Below are 15,777 nucleotides of genomic sequence, written 5' to 3'. Positions count from 1 at the left end.
CTTCCCTTCCCTTCCCTTCCCTTCCCTTCTCTTCCCTGACATCTTTCCCTTCGCTGACATCTTTCCCTTCCCCGAGGGAAAGGTGCCTCGTGCGAAATAAATCTGTATCCCGCTGAGAATTCCATCTGTGCCTCGGTGCCTCCATCCATCCGCTCATGCTCTCCACTGCACACTCTCTCTCCAACATTCATACCTATCAGGTAGTGGTCAGAGCATTTTGTCACAGCAATGAAGAACAAACTAAGACAGAAATATAGACCTTTTTGATGTCATTCCAGGCCTTAAGTTTCTTACGCAGCAGAACAGCATCCTTGGTCTTCTTGTAACCTTCAACCTTATCTTCTACCACCAAAGGAGGTTCAGGAACTTCTCCAGTACAGTGACCTTTAGATATAACCAAAGCTGGTACAGAAGAGGCAGCCAGGGCAGAGCAGATGGTATATTACTTTTGGGTTGTGTTCACTCTGCGGTGCCAATGACGCCAGGTTTTGGTTGGAGCAAACATGCATCCTCCTTGACACATATTTCCAAGGCACCTTGGCTATATGGTGCCTTCCCTCAAACTCTGGGAATTCGAGCCAGTACCCCAAGACTCAGCACTGGTCTGATGACCTGCTAATTCACTGCCGGCATAGGACTGGGCTGTCTGTTATTTTTTTGTAAGTTGGTGTGAACAAAGTTCGCCATATCTGGTCATTGGGAGTCTTGAACACAGCTGGCAAAGTGACATTTTTGCCAGATGACTCCCTCTTTTCAGAGTACATTGATATGAGGGGAGGAGTACATGCCATGGCAGGGAGAAGCCATGCTCTTTCTGACCCTGGGGGCTCCACAGGAAAAGCAAGAGTAAGGCTTTTTGTTCAGGTAATTGTAATCCTGGCATAGTAATGCCACAATAAGAACGAGAGGTTGGGGAGGACAGCTTCCAAACTGTGTTCAGGACATGACAGGTGATTGCCTTCATGATCTCTCAACAGCTGAGGTTTCTTACACAAGACCTGCACAAGATCAGTCTAGTCAATATTCCAGTGTGGGTGTCGGGGAGGCCCATAAGACCTCACTCCACATTAAGAAGATACAGACAGTCAACAGCTGTGAGGGGAGAGAAAGCCAATTTGCTTCAGGGTTGTGATCCCTGGTAGATTGCCCATAAAATAGTGGACATTCCTACAACCATGTACATGTAGGGAACACTAACTGGACTCAGTAGATTATCCTATATATGTGTATGGACATGAAGTTGGGAAGGTGATTTGGTGGGAGGGTCTTAAGAAGAGTTGGGAGGAAGGAAGGAGGGTGAATGGATTTGACAAAAATAAAATATATTGATGTAAGAAGAAAAAATGAATATTTATAAAAGTTTGACAATTATTTTACTACATATGTCCTGAATTTTCAGATCCACATTCACTACTAGCAAGCACTTAAAACCTTCCTAGGCCTCAGTCAAGAGGAAAGAACGGAGTCTTGGTAGTTTCCTCCTCCCTGTGAACTCTCAGAACATCTTCAATCAATCCTAGATCCCTCTTATGCAGGGGTCCAGGGATGCCTCCAGCCTTAAACCTTTAAGCCTATAAGGGTAAAACTTCCTGAAACAGGAATGGGCTCAAATGACCAAATATAAGATTTCTATTTCCCTACTCCTGGAAAAGCATCTAAAGGGAATCTCTCTGCCTCATCATGTCAACAACGACCCTACTGAACACACAGGGCTCTGTTGTCAGTCAGTCCTAACCCTTCCATCCCTCGCCTGGGCATGGAAGGACAGCATTGACTTGTATAAGCAGGTGGAGCTGAGGAGACTCCTGCCCTGGTACAAAGAACCCATTTCCAGTCTCCCAGTTCCCTAGGGACCCTAAGACACTATAAAATGAGATGGAGGCAGATGACAGCACAGTGCCTTCTGCTATAGACTCATCCATGTTTCTCAAATTATTTAAACCTCTTTTAATACAAGCCTTGATGTTTATCACGGTGTAAATGAATTTTGTATTTTTCACCCATTCTGATTTCAATGTATTGTAACATGTAGTCAGGTTAAGGTTAAACAACTGAAAGTCATTTGCATGAAAAAAACAATTAAAACAATTATTATAATAGTCATAATGATCTGAATTAATGATGCTAATGGGATTGAGGTAGACACTGAACTAAATACTTTATAAATACATAATCTTTCCAGGTTTGGTGGTGTGTGCCTTTGATCCCAGTACTTGGGAGGCAGAGGCAGGTAAATCTCTGTGAGTTCAAGGCCAGCCTGGTCTACATAGCAAGTTCCAGGCCAGCTGGGGAACCTCTCTCAAAAATACAAAAAATAAATAAATAAATAAATAAATAAATAAATAAATAAAATAAAATAAAATCACTATGGAGGAAAACATTTAAAAATACTGACTGGAAGCCGGCTGTGGTGGTGCATGCTTTTAATACCAGCATTAATAGGAGGTAGAGGCAGGCAGATTTCTGTGAGTTTGAGGCCAGCCTGGTCTACATAGTGAGTTCCAGGTCAGCTGAGGATACAGGGAGCTGTCTCAAAAAAAAAAAAATACTGACTGAAATGTGACAATCAAAATCACTCAGATAAAAGACCATAAATATTCTTCAAAGACAGTAATTCATAGAAGGGCTGATGAATGAGAAAAAATGATTTTTAATACCAATTTGTATTTACCATATCCCAGTTATAGGAAAATGTACATTAGGCTAGGATGTAAACTAAAATACAGAGCTTAAGCTCCATACTGACTCCAGCACAAAATGATGAGTCTCTACTTCAGAAAACCAGTACAATGAACCCAAAGTGCTGTTAGAAACTATTACATCACGGGAACAAAAAATCAGACCCTAAGTTACAAATACAAGAATATGAAAATATGATCGGTTGCCTCTGGTTCTTTTTGTTGCCCAGATTGAATAATTTTCTTACTAATGCCTGTTTTAATCATTTGCATTCTGTTCTGATGAGTTGAATTTGTCCTATCTGTTTAACACTTCCGATGCATAGGACTCCCCCAACTCCCAATACCCTAAGCATGTTTGCTTACAGAAATGAGCTAACACCTGTGCCTCCCAAGCTTGTCCAGTCTCTGTTCATTTTCCTCCTCCTTTCTGGCTACCTGCTGTTTGTTTTCCTCTAGAGGGGCTGAAAGTGATTCCATGTCTTTCTGTATTTAAAAAAATTAGTTTTAAAACACGATATTACATGCTTCTTAACTGAATTTAAAGTCCTATGAAAGTCAGACTTACCATCCATTCAACTGGATTGTAGATGGCTGGTTGCCTGGAGAACTTGACATGTTCAGGCCAATCTGCTGGATATCCAAACCAGAGGCTTGATTGGTCCAACGTGAATGGCTGGGATGCAGAAGGCTGTGAACACCAAAGCAGAAGTGTGGCATTTGAGTCAAAGACTGAGCAAATCAACACACACTGGCCACCCCATCTTCAAGGAGCTACCCTGGATCACAGGAAGTGCATGACAGAAAAAAAGGGAACACATGCAGTGGGCCTTCTGAACAGTCACACAAAGAGTATGCAGACAGATTAATATTCCACTGTGGTGGTTTGAATGAAAATGTACCCCATAGGCTCCAAGTGTTTGGACATTTTGTCCCCAGATGATGGTGCTGTTTTGGGATGTTTTAGAAGATATGGCTATCCTGGAGGAAGCATGTCACTGGGGGTGGGCTTAGAGAGTTCTTAAGCCTTGCCAGATCTCCAGTTGCCCTCTTGCTTCCTGTGCCTGTGTGATGATGTGAGAGCTTAGCTTCTGCTGCTCCTGCTCCAGCCACCTCCAGCCACCATGCATCCCTGCCATGATGGACTGTAATTCCCCTGGAACCATAAGCTCAAATAAACTCTTCCTTCTATAAATTACTTGGGTCAGTGTTTCTATCACAGCAACAGAAAAGTGACTAATAAACCCACACACCGAAGATCAACTGTGAATCTGCAAGTCTGCAGCATCAGACCTGCAAAAGTCAGCAGAGTAGCCCTGGGTCACCGAAGCCCTTCTCTTGTGAAGGGCACACTGATGACTTGTCTGAATTATTGAGATGATCAGGCCACTCTCCATCTGGGGAGTCTTAATTGCAATGAAAATACAGGGGAAGGGAGGACAGGGCCTTCCCTCCTATAAAGACATGCTGACTGCAGGGATATACCTTTTTATTATTATTTATTTATTTATTTATTTATTTTTACACCTTTTGGTTTTATTGATAGTTTTCATTTTCATCTTTTTTGTTTTTGTTTTTAGATTTATGCATTTATTCTTGAATTGATATTGTGTTTTAATTTTTATCTCACTTCAAAAGGCTTTTTGTGTCTTTTCACTAACTCTAATATTTTTTTCATTTATTTTCATCTTTCCTTTTCATTCTCACTTTACCCCATTTCCCCTTAACCATTCCATCATTTCACTACTTTTAATATTTTATTATTTTTATTTTATATGTATGAGTGTACTGACTGTGTGTATGTATGTGTGCCCATGTGGTACAATGCCTGAGGTGGTCAGAAGAGGGCGTGGGATCCCCTGGAACTGGAGTTACTGATGGTTGTTAGCCATCATGTGGGTGCTAGAATTGAACCACAGTCTTCTGCAAGAGCAGCAAGTGCTCTTAACTGCTGAGCCATCTCTCCAGTCCCTACTTTTGTTTTATTTTTTAAGACAAGGTCCCCCTGTAGCCCCAGCTGGCCTGGAACTCACAGAGATCTGCCTGCCTCTCCCTCCTGAGTGGTGGGATTAAAGGTGTGCACCTCCACACCTGGTGTTTCATTTCACTACTTAAATAAGATACCCTTAGTTCTGAAAAACATGGTCAGGCTTGGAGGTGCACACCTTCAATTCCAGATCTTGGGAGGCAGAGGTAGGAGATCTCTGTGACAGAGGCCATCCTGGTCTACACAGCAAGTTGCAGGCCACTTGGGCTATATGAAGGCCCTGTCTCAAAAACAAAACAAAACAAAATTAAAAAATAAAACCCTGATAGACTATGTGAATGGCAGAAGAGTCATGGTTTAGGGAAGCCATAAAACCATAAATTCCTTAAAGTGGCCAACTAGTCCTAAATGGCAGGCTGGCCTCGCTCAAGCCATATCAACTGAACTGAAGGTGTGGTGGGGCACCTCAAGACTGACCATAAGCACACCATGTTACAAGCAAGCCCCAGCTAAACCCAGTAATTAAAGCTAGAGGCAGTAACTCAAATGTGGGAGTGGAAAAGTTTGACCCAGCTGCATCAAGGTGTGGGGTTTGAGAACTGATCGTTGTGCACCTGGTTGCTCATGTTAACAGCAGATTAATGCTTCTGTACTTTCTGCTTGGTTTGCTCTTACAGAATAGAAATTGTTCTTTCCCCACTCCCATCACCAGCATGTACGCGACAACTATTAAACTGACTGCAGGGTGTGGTTGCATTTGCCTTTAGACCCAGCACTCAGGAGGCAGAAGCAGGAGGATTTCTGTGAGATCAAGACCAGCCTGATCTACATAGTAAATTCCAGGTCAGCTGGGGCTGCAGGAAGACCCTGTCTCAAAAAGAAGTATTTCTTCAATTTTTCACCAGGAGAAATAGTTGGAACTCAGAATACTAGAAAGTAATGTACAATATGAAAAATACACATTTAATAAAAACAACATGAGCCAAAATATTTAAGAAATGTTCATCTAAAATCCTAATCTTAGGGGGCTGGAGAGATAGCTTAGTGGTTAAGAGCACTGGCCACTTTTGTAGAGAACCAGGGTTTGGTTTCCAGTACCCACCAGGCAGCTAACAACCCTCTGTAACTCCAGTTCCAGGGGATCTGACCCCCTCTTCTGACCTCTGTGGACACTGTATGCACATTGTGCACTTATATACATACAGGCAAAACACTCATACACATAAAACAAACAATTTTAAAAAATCAATTTAAAAAATTAAATCCAAATCCAAGATAATTAAAGGACACTCAGGACACTGTGAATCTTTTGGCTGCTCATGACCCTTCTTCTCAATTGTTGCCTTTCCATTTAGAACATGGCTTCATAAATCACCCAAAACATTAATTTCTCAATACAGTTAATTGCTAGTATTTTTCTGTTCATTTCTTCACTCTGAAATATATGAAAATGCTGTTTGCATATGAAACTTTATTCTTGGAGCTCCATGTTACCCACCAATTGGTTTGTTAACCTCTGTTAGCTCTTAACGGTGCAGAGGACTTAAAATGAATGTTTAAATGGCTAAATAAAAGCCATCTAAAATATGAACCATTAGAATGTGAGAGCAGGAATTTGAGTTAATATTAAAAATCTAGAATACCTTCTCAGAAAAGACCCCAAAATATCTAGAATACCAAAAAAATCAGCAATTAAGAATTAAAATTTTACCCTTTGGTTATTGAGTCTCTTCTTGTACAGCTTGTTAATATTTGGGCAAAAATGTGTTATTCAACTGTGCAGACTTTCATATATACACTTAATTGAAGGACTGAGAAAAACACAAGACAACCTTGAATTTGAATTTTGATAGACTGATTTTGATTGTGTACATTTCCAGGTTCTTATGGTATTCTCAACACAGAAGCAAGGATTGAAATACAGAACACATTCTTCTATAAACAATATGACAGAGAAACAAATACAATGCCTTCAGTTGAGCAGTTTGAAACTAAAAATAGATCCTTGGTCATTGTGATGAACAATTAGATTTCATAAGACTTTTAAGCACCAGTATACTGAAAGTCATATCAGTAAAAAATTTAAACTACAATAATGTACATTTATCCCAAAGTTCCTGGCTCAATTTTCAGATTTACTCCATTATGGAAATCTATGCCTAATAAAAGCTCCTGCCCTGTGTTTTCTACATCATTCCCATATTCACCCCCAACTGCTACAGAGTACTTACTATCCCTTTGCTATTTTCAAAGTAAAAAAAAAAAAAATCAACTGGTCATAACTATATAAAAGTTTTTCTCCGACCAAATTTTGAGACACAATGATAGTAGTTAGACCATTGCTGAGTTTAAGAATAACTACTAGGGGGCCTGGAGAGATGGCTCAGTGGTTAAGAGCACTGGCTGCTCTTCCAGACAACCTGGGTTCAGTTCCCAGTACCCATATGGCAGCTAACAGTCTTCCTTAACTCCAGTTACAGGGGATCCGACATCCTCTTCTGACCCCCACAGGCATTGCATGACATAGGTGCACTTACATACATGCAGTCAATACACTCATACACATAAAATAAAAATAATAATTTTTTTCTAAAAAAAAGAATAAATATTAGGGGCTGGAGAGATGACTCAGCAGTTAAGAGCACTGACTGCTCTTCCAGACAACCTAGGTTTGGTTCTCAGCACCCACATGGGAGCTAACAACCATCCATAACTCCAGCTCCAGGGGCTCCAATGCCCTCTTCTGGCCTCTCCAGGCATGGCATACACAGGTGCCCTTACACACATGCAGGCATAACACACATACACATAAAGTTTTAAAAAGAATAAATACTAAACAATCCAAATTCAGAAAAAGGAAAGTTAATTTCACAAAGGGGCATTAAAATACCTTGGTATTAAAGCTATGTTCTTCTTTCATTGTGGGCTCAGGATCGCTATGACCAGGTTTGTCAGAGAGCCTTAATAATAAAGATAAACCATGAGAGGTGAGTTTTGGGTCTTTTTTTTTTAAAATCATGTGAAAGGTCAGTTATCTGTATATGAAATGCTGTTTCTTTGTTGCGATATTCAAAATTGATCTCTGTGAAGCAAGCTATTAGTTACTGCTTTCTGCTTCAACTCTCAACCTACAATATATTCAATGGAAGCTCATTCACAATCATGAAAGAGAATGAAATAATTTGTCTGCACAAGCTGCCTCTCTTGATGGCTAAATGGAAACCCAATTATTCGCTCACATATATTTTGCTGCCTGAATTAAAGAAAATACAAAACAAGGCTCAAATATATACTATTCTCTCTCCATTGTCTATGCCTGCTTAAAAACTGTAACTCAAAAATGAAGTCTTGACTCTTCATAATTGAAACTCCAAATTGAGAGACTCTATTGTTTTCCCTTGTCTTAAAATGGCACAGAGTGTCCCTGAAACATCTTAAATGTTGGAAAGCTAAGATCACATGTGTAGGGGATGGAGAGATGGTTCAGTAGTTAAGAGCACTTACTGCTCTTTTGGAGGACCTGCGTTCACACAACCATCCATAACTCCAGTTCCAGAGGATCTGACACTCTCTTCTGGACTCTGTGGGTATTGCATGCATGTGGTGCACTTACACATATGTAGGCAAAACACTCAACACTTAAATAAATACATTTTTAAAATTAAAAAGCTCACATGCATACACTATTACTTAGCATACTGTTTTTAGAAAGAATAAAATATTAAAATTATTAAAAGCAATGATTTTTCTTCATTTGCCCTTCATTTTCGGGTCTAGAAAAGCCAGCATATAACAAAAAAACTCTGTAGGCACATAGCCACTCCAGAGGAGAGAGTGAAGGAGAAGCAGAGCCCTGGGATTAGAGCTTGTTTCCCTAGGAATACCTGAATATTTCCTTTCTAAGTGCTCACACCCCAAAATCTCCCCTCTTCAGGGCTCAGTCACATTTCCCACCTTAAACCTCAATCCTATGATAGCAGATTCCTGAAGTATAGACTCAAATGATTACTATTAATGAGCTCTATTTCCCTGATCCTGGAAAACAATTTCAATAGAGTCTCAGTAACCTGGCCTCAGGTTGGCCTGATGTGACTTCTGTTGGCCAAAGATCCAATTTGCATACTGCCCCAGACACTCCCCCACCCCCCACCCCCCACCCTTGGCTTCCCAGAACAAATTAAAACTGAAGCAGATGAGAGAAAAATGCTAACTGGCACAGACTCTTTGAGTATAACATCTTTAACAGAAACCTTGAATTTTTTCAGTTCCTGTAGCTGAACAAACGAATAAAACTGACAGTTTTGAGGGGAGGGGAAATCTCTCTTGAATTTTCTATTTTAATATGCCTCTCTAGATCTCCAACATCCTGTATTTAGAATTCCTGAATTATATATCATATTGTTACAATTCTCAAAGTGTTCATCTGTTTTCTAAAATCATTAGCACTACCTAAATCAAAGTTTTTTATTATACAAATCTCCCCTTCTTCTGTTAATTCCTTTGTTGCAATCTATAATGGGGTCACTTGTAAGCTCCATTTTTATCTTCTTCACTCACTTTATTATTAAAACACCTATGGAATTATGAATAAGAAAGACTAGACTTCTGGCTGAAGATTTAAGGGTCATGAGTTCAAGTCTCATTGCTGCCACTTAGGATATTCAAAGAAGTCATTTCAGTATCATGAGTTTTAGGTTCTCAATCCAACAAATATTTTGGGAGGATTTTAAATACAGGTTAAAGTAACAGTGAATAGTTAACTAAACCCTACTATCCCTAAAGTCTTGAAATTTGTAGGGTTTGAATTCTGACTATATAAGCAAAGGAATACTTAGTGATCAGATATTTTTTAAATGTAAGAAAAGCCAAAAGGTGTAACAATTCATAAAAGTCTATTCATGGAAAAAGGAAACAGACTAGGAAAAATGAAAAAGGTCAAATAATGAGAGAGATGTGGTAGCCTATAGGGAGAAGAAACTGTGAAATCAGTAATTGAAAAATCAATTAAAATAGCTTCCAAATAAAATTTAAATCCTATTAATGCAGTAATGTTATTAATTGGCATGTAGATATTCTTCACTTCCAGTAGAATAAATATATATAAAAGTTCTGGCACTATGCCCACATGGTGGTAGTGAGCTCTCCCCTCAAACCTTTAACTGTTAAAACCAAGGAAATGGTTACTGATACAGGTATAAAAGTATGAAAAATTACTGGGTTATGATGAAGCATCAAAGGAAAACGTCACATCAGAGCCTACACATGACAAAATTTGATTCTGTGAATTAATGTTGTATAGGCCTGTATTTCAGTCTTTTCAATTTCTGCAGAGGAACAAGAGAAGGCATCATGCGGTTGAGGCAAGCTGACAGTCAGATCATGGGTCAGCTACCCACCAATGACAGGATCAGTCAGTTAATCTACCCTTTAAGTGACAGCTGCCCAATTATGGGGAAAAAAGTAAGTTGTGATGACTTTCACAATATGGAATACTCTGGACAAATGACTTTTAATTAATCTTGCAGCCAAAAAGTTAATCTTAGCTTGTTTATAATGTAGACAAGCTCTTGTGACCTAGGAATGCAGCCTTAATCCCTTGTGACCTTCCTTACCCTTGACCCAAAATAATATGATTGTGTGTGTGTGTGTGTGTGTGTGGTTGTTTTATACATCAAGCACTACAAACTATAAACAACCCATATCTTATTGAAAGCACTGAGAGATAATTAATCCCATTTGTGCTGCAAACAACAGATGAGATTAAGTTGTTGACATTTGTTTGTGTTTGTGTATGTCCTAGAGGTCAATAAGGGTGAGAGGGACATAACCTTCTGATAAGGGTCCATTTTTAAATCCTCATTTCATGCTGGATATACTGTTTCAATAAAAGAAAGAGTGAGACCTTGTTCGGGAGCACAGCTCAGAGAGAATGCTGAAGGAGTAAGTTCTCAGAACAGTTGGGTCCCTCTTGGCTGAAATGGATGCTAAGAGTCCAGCTGTCTTTATTCAAGCATCACCATGACATGGCATTGCAAGTACCACCACAGCAAGTTATCACAGCACACATTGCAAACATCTATGATGATTCTGTGAAGTAGCAAATGCTGCATGCACACATGGCATCTAGCCCAGAAAATACTCAATAATCTTTTTTTGGGGGGGCGGTGTCTTTTGAGACAGGGTCTCCCTGTAGCCCCAGCTGGCCTGGAACTCGCTATGTAGACCAGGCTAGCCTTGAACTCACAGAGATCCACCTGCCTCTGCCTCCCTCATGCTAGGATCAAAGGCATGCACCACCATGCCTGGCTTTCAATACTCTTAAACAATTAAATCAATACAAATTTACCTTGTTTTAAAGCAGTGTTCAGTACATTTATCTGCTTCTAAAGATAAAGGAAAACTACATTTAAAATCAACAAAATTAACAGGAAAATATAATATTTTACATTGTATAGCTGATGATACTTTTGTAGCATGACCCTCTTTAGAACCATACATACAGAATATTCCACAGTGAAGATCAGTTATGTCCCGCGCTATCGTCTCGCCAGCAAGAACGACGCGGCACACTCAGGATCCTTCTGCAGAAAAGCTTTAATGCATCTTGAGAGTCCAGGGAGGCCCGAATGGGTCCTAATATGTGTAATATAAAAGGGTGTACTCCTCTTAAATAAACAATCTTGTATTTTCTGAAAAAGGGCAGCCACCCTGCTGGTTGGTTTTATAACACCAGCTGTCTCTAGCACAGCAACTGCATTAACTACATAGGATGAGTCAGAAATAATATTAAGAGGACCTGAAAACTTTTGAAGAACCTCCAACACAACCAGACATTCTACTATTTGAGGAGAGGTTTCTGCATATTGTCGTGAGAACACCTTGGAACCCATGACATATGCCCCCTTCCCATTCTTGGAGCCATCTGTATATATCATCAATCCCTCTTTCAGTGGAATGGGAGATGTAACTCGGGGAAAGACTACAGGATGGAGGGCTGCAAACTGCAGCAAAGGATGCCTTGGATAGTGATTATCAATTCTCCCCGAGAAGGTGGTAACTAGTATGGCCCAGTCATTTGAGGTGGCAGCTAATGTTTGCACCTGAGAGGAATTATAGGGGACCAAGATAGATGTAGGGTGCTTGCCAAAGTGTTCTATAGCCAATTTTAAGCCTTTAAGTGCAAGTTGAGCTATAGCCGTGGGGTACCAGTCAATTATTTTTTGGGGGGAAGCGTTCGGGTGAACCCATAACAGGGGTCCTTCCTGCCATAAAACCGCAGTGGGCAGCTTTCTTGTTTTAAAAACATAGAGACAAAAAGGTTGAGAGCTGTTAATGCGACGTAACTGTGCTTTCTCTATTGCCTCCTCTACTAGGAGGAGTGCTGTTTCCGCAGCAGGGGTCAAGGATCGAGGGGAAGTAATATGGGTGTCCCCCTCCAAAATGTCAAAAAGAGGTTTTAAATCCGCTGTGGGAATTTTGAGAAATGGGCGAAGCCAATTAATATCTCCCAATAATTTTTGGAAATCATTTAAAGTGCACAAATCTTTTCTATAAATTTTTATCTTTTGTGGACGAATCACATCAGGGAGAATAACAGTGCCCAGGAATTGGCCTGTATCAGAAAACTGGACCTTTTCAGTGGCGACTTGAAGTCCCCAGTATTGCAAAGCTTTCACCAGCTGTGGGTAAGCTTTTTCAAGGGTCTCTCGCTCTTGATGACACATGAGCACATCATCCATGTAATGAATAATAGTTATCGCAGGAAATTTTTCTCTAATAGGCTTTAGAGCCTCCTGTACATACAGTTGACATATGGTGGGACTGTTGGCCATCCCTTGAGGCAGCACTCTCCATTGAAATCTCTTATCTGGCTCCATATGATTAATTGAAGGGATGGTAAAAGCAAAGCGCTGCCTGTCAGAGACATGCAGGGGGATAGAAAAGAAGCAGTCCTTTATATCTATAATGATTAAGTTCCAATCCTTAGGCAGAGCAGAGAGGACCGGAAGTCCCCGCTGCACTGCCCCAAGGGGATACATTTGCTCATTAATAGCTCTTAGGTCATGTAATAACCTCCATTTTCCAGATTTCTTTTTTATCACAAAAATCGGGGTATTCCAAGGGGAGGTAGATGGCTCTATATGCCCCAAAGCCAGCTGCTCAGTGACCAGATCAGTTACTGCAGCCAATTTTTTGGAGGTCAAAGGCCACTGAGGAACCCACACCGGAGCCTCCGTTTTCCATGGTATGGGCCGTACTGCCTCAGTGGCACCTAGGAAAAACCCAGGCCTTGTCTGCCTTGATTTGGGTTGGGTGCTATGGGTTCTGTACACCCCTGTTCACAACACCCCAGCCCTTTTCCTCTCTCATACCCCATTTTCTTCATATTTGGATTGCTTGTGGTGAATATTCATTGGACAGAGTAAGCCCGAGGTCGTGCATAACATCCCGTCCCCATAGGTTGACAGGTAAAGGGAGGACATAAGGAGTGAATCTTCCCTCCCGCCCTTCCGCCGTCTTCCAAGTGAGGGCGGAAGAGCTGATTGTGGGATGGGCACTATAACCCAAACCCTGTAATGAATGGGAAGCCTCGGTAATCGGCCAAGACCTTGGCCACCAATGGGAAGAGATGATGCTCTTATCTGCCCCAGTATCTAGGATGCCTTCAAAACTCTTACCATTAACCTGTAGGAGCAGCTTCGGCCTATTTTGTAGGCTGACAACTAAATAGGCTGAGTCCTGACCCGAGGATCCCATCGGCCTATTTCTAAATTCCTGGTGGGTACTTGGAAGGAGTAGCAACTGAGCTATCCTATCCCCTTTACTGATAGAAAATATGCCTTTAGGGCTAGAGCACAAAACCTGAACCTCAGGGGTACGCTGATTGTCAATTATGCCAGGGTGAACAATCAATCCTTGCAGGGTGAGTGACCCTCGGCCCAGAAGGAGCCCTACAGTCCCTTGAGGAAATGGTATGGGCAAACAGGCAGGTATGGGCTGCACTGCCATTTGAGGCATCAATAAGAAATCGGAGGAGGCGCGCAAGTCCAGTCTTGTGTCATCCCCAAGGGGGCTTTCTCCGGGGCCTTGATGAACCGGTTCCCATATTTTTGTGGGCCCTGGGACCATGGGCCCGCTGCCCCGTTTTTTGGATCCTCATTGATAAAGGTTGCCTTAGGAGGGAGGACATTACCTCTCAAATCCCTAACCGAGCGACATAGGTCTGCCTTATGATAGCCCTTGCCGCAGCGGGTGCAAAGAGCAGGGGTGGGCCCTCTGATTTCTACAGTCTCTTTTCATGTGTCCGGGCTTTCCGCAGTTAAAGCAGACCCTTTTTTCGGGCCCCTTAGGGGGGCGTCTCTGGGACTGTAAAATGGCTGCTGCCAGCCCTGCATTGGTAAGAGGGCCCCCTAACTCTCTACAAACCCTAAGCCAGTCCTGCATCCCTTTGTTTTTTCTAGGGGCAATGGCGGCACAGCATTCCTGAGTGGCTTGTTCAAAGACAAGCTGTTCGACAAGAGGCATGGCTGTCTCAGAGTCTCCAAAAATGCGCCCTGCCGCCTCCGTCATCCTAGCCACAAAGTCAGAAAAAGGCTCTTGAGCTCCTTGTATAATCTTTGTTAATTGGTTACCTCCCTCACCCTTCCTAGAGAGTGCCTTCCAGGCCCTGATGGCAGTGCTTGAGACTTGTTGGTATGCTCCCCAGGGGAAATTTGTTTGATTGGTTGCATAGCGTCCCTGCCCTGTCAGCATGTCAAAAGTCCATTCTTGCTGTTCTGGTGTCAAAGATATAGCATTGGCCCTGGCTTGTTCTTGAGCTGCTTCATGCCAAAGGGCCTTCCATTCCATAAACTGGCCCATGCTGTTAAGCGTGGCCTTGGCTATTGTTTGCCAATCAGTAGGTGTCATGGAGTCTCTCGCCAGCCTGTCCAATTGTGCCAATGTGAAATTGGCGGTGACGCCATACTTTCTGACTGACTCTGCTAATTCCTTTATTTGGTTATATTCCACGGGTGTGTATACCCGCCCGTTCTCTAGGCCTTCAAAGACAGGGAAGGCCGAACGTAACTTCCTCCGCACTTTATCAGATAGGAGGGAAAAAGATCCTCGGCGGACCTCATACGGAGGGGACGCTGAGGGGGCCACTTGTGAAGCGGCCATCACAGAATGTGAATGTTTTTGGTGTCTCTTGTTGCCTTGTACATGATCATCTGGATGATATCTTTCTTCCTCATACTTCGCTACTTCCTCATCTAGCTCCGCCTCCTCCTCCGGGTCAAGGCTCTCGTCCTCAGAGCTCCCAGGGCTTCCTGAACTACTTAATTGCAGAGCCTTTAGTTCTCAGAAGGGGTATATACTAGTCCCTTTGTCCGGCCTCTCGACAGGCAAAGATTCTCTAGGCTCTTTAAAATACGCTCCCTTGTCAACAGACCTTCCGGGAGGGCCATTTTCCTTATTTGGGGCCCGTTTCTTTTTTCGTGCACCTAACCTCTCACTGCGTTCAGTTTCTGACATGCTATCCTGGACTTCCTCAAGAACATTTCGACTTTCCGCCACAACGGCCTGGCATGTTTTATACAACAAAACTATAAGTGCTCCCAGAATGATAACCAAGGCCTCAAAGCTACCTTTCCAAGGCGGAAACAGGTTCAAGCCAAAGTCCAGAAAAAACATACCTCTCTGAACGTCCTTACCTGCAGTTCTGAATCCTCCTTGAACTCAAGGGGTCTCCGATGGTGCTGACAATGGTTTGGTCAAATTCCCGGGTCTCAGCACCAGTTGTCCCGCGCTATCGTCTCACCAGCAAGAACGACGCGGCACACTCAGGATCCTTCTGCAGAAAAGCTTTAATGCATCTTGAGAGGGAGAGCATAAGCTTACAGGGCGAAGACCCCGAATGTCGGAAACCCAGCCCTTATATAGGTTAGTAAGCCCGTCTTGGACGTGGCAACTCTTGATTGGTCGCAAACTCATCAGCCCATATCACGCCACAAGGTAGGCAGAGACTAGAAGGTGGAAAATTACTTCGAGCATGCGTACTGACTTATTTACTGCTCAGCATGAACCGGATGTGAGCGCCATCTTGTAATGGCATCTGCAGGGACGGCAGGC

General features: G+C 42.2%; 1 protein-coding gene across 1 annotated transcript in view; it reads right to left on the bottom strand.

Annotated features, from left to right (window-relative positions):
- Positions 1-15,777, bottom strand: part of LOC103735036 — a 185,182-nt gene that overhangs the window by 140,070 nt on the left and 29,335 nt on the right. Inside the window, 3 exon segments of the mRNA XM_008834136.1 lie at positions 3,061-3,164; positions 3,247-3,369; positions 14,092-14,980. Coding sequence (XP_008832358.1) covers positions 3,061-3,164; positions 3,247-3,369; positions 14,092-14,980 — 1,116 coding nt within the window.

This window comes from Nannospalax galili, unplaced genomic scaffold (genome assembly GCF_000622305.1).
Source record: "Nannospalax galili isolate Female #2095 unplaced genomic scaffold, S.galili_v1.0 scaffold996, whole genome shotgun sequence".
NCBI lineage: Eukaryota > Metazoa > Chordata > Mammalia > Rodentia > Spalacidae > Nannospalax > Nannospalax galili.
This window is presented reverse-complemented; position numbering and strand designations above follow the sequence as displayed.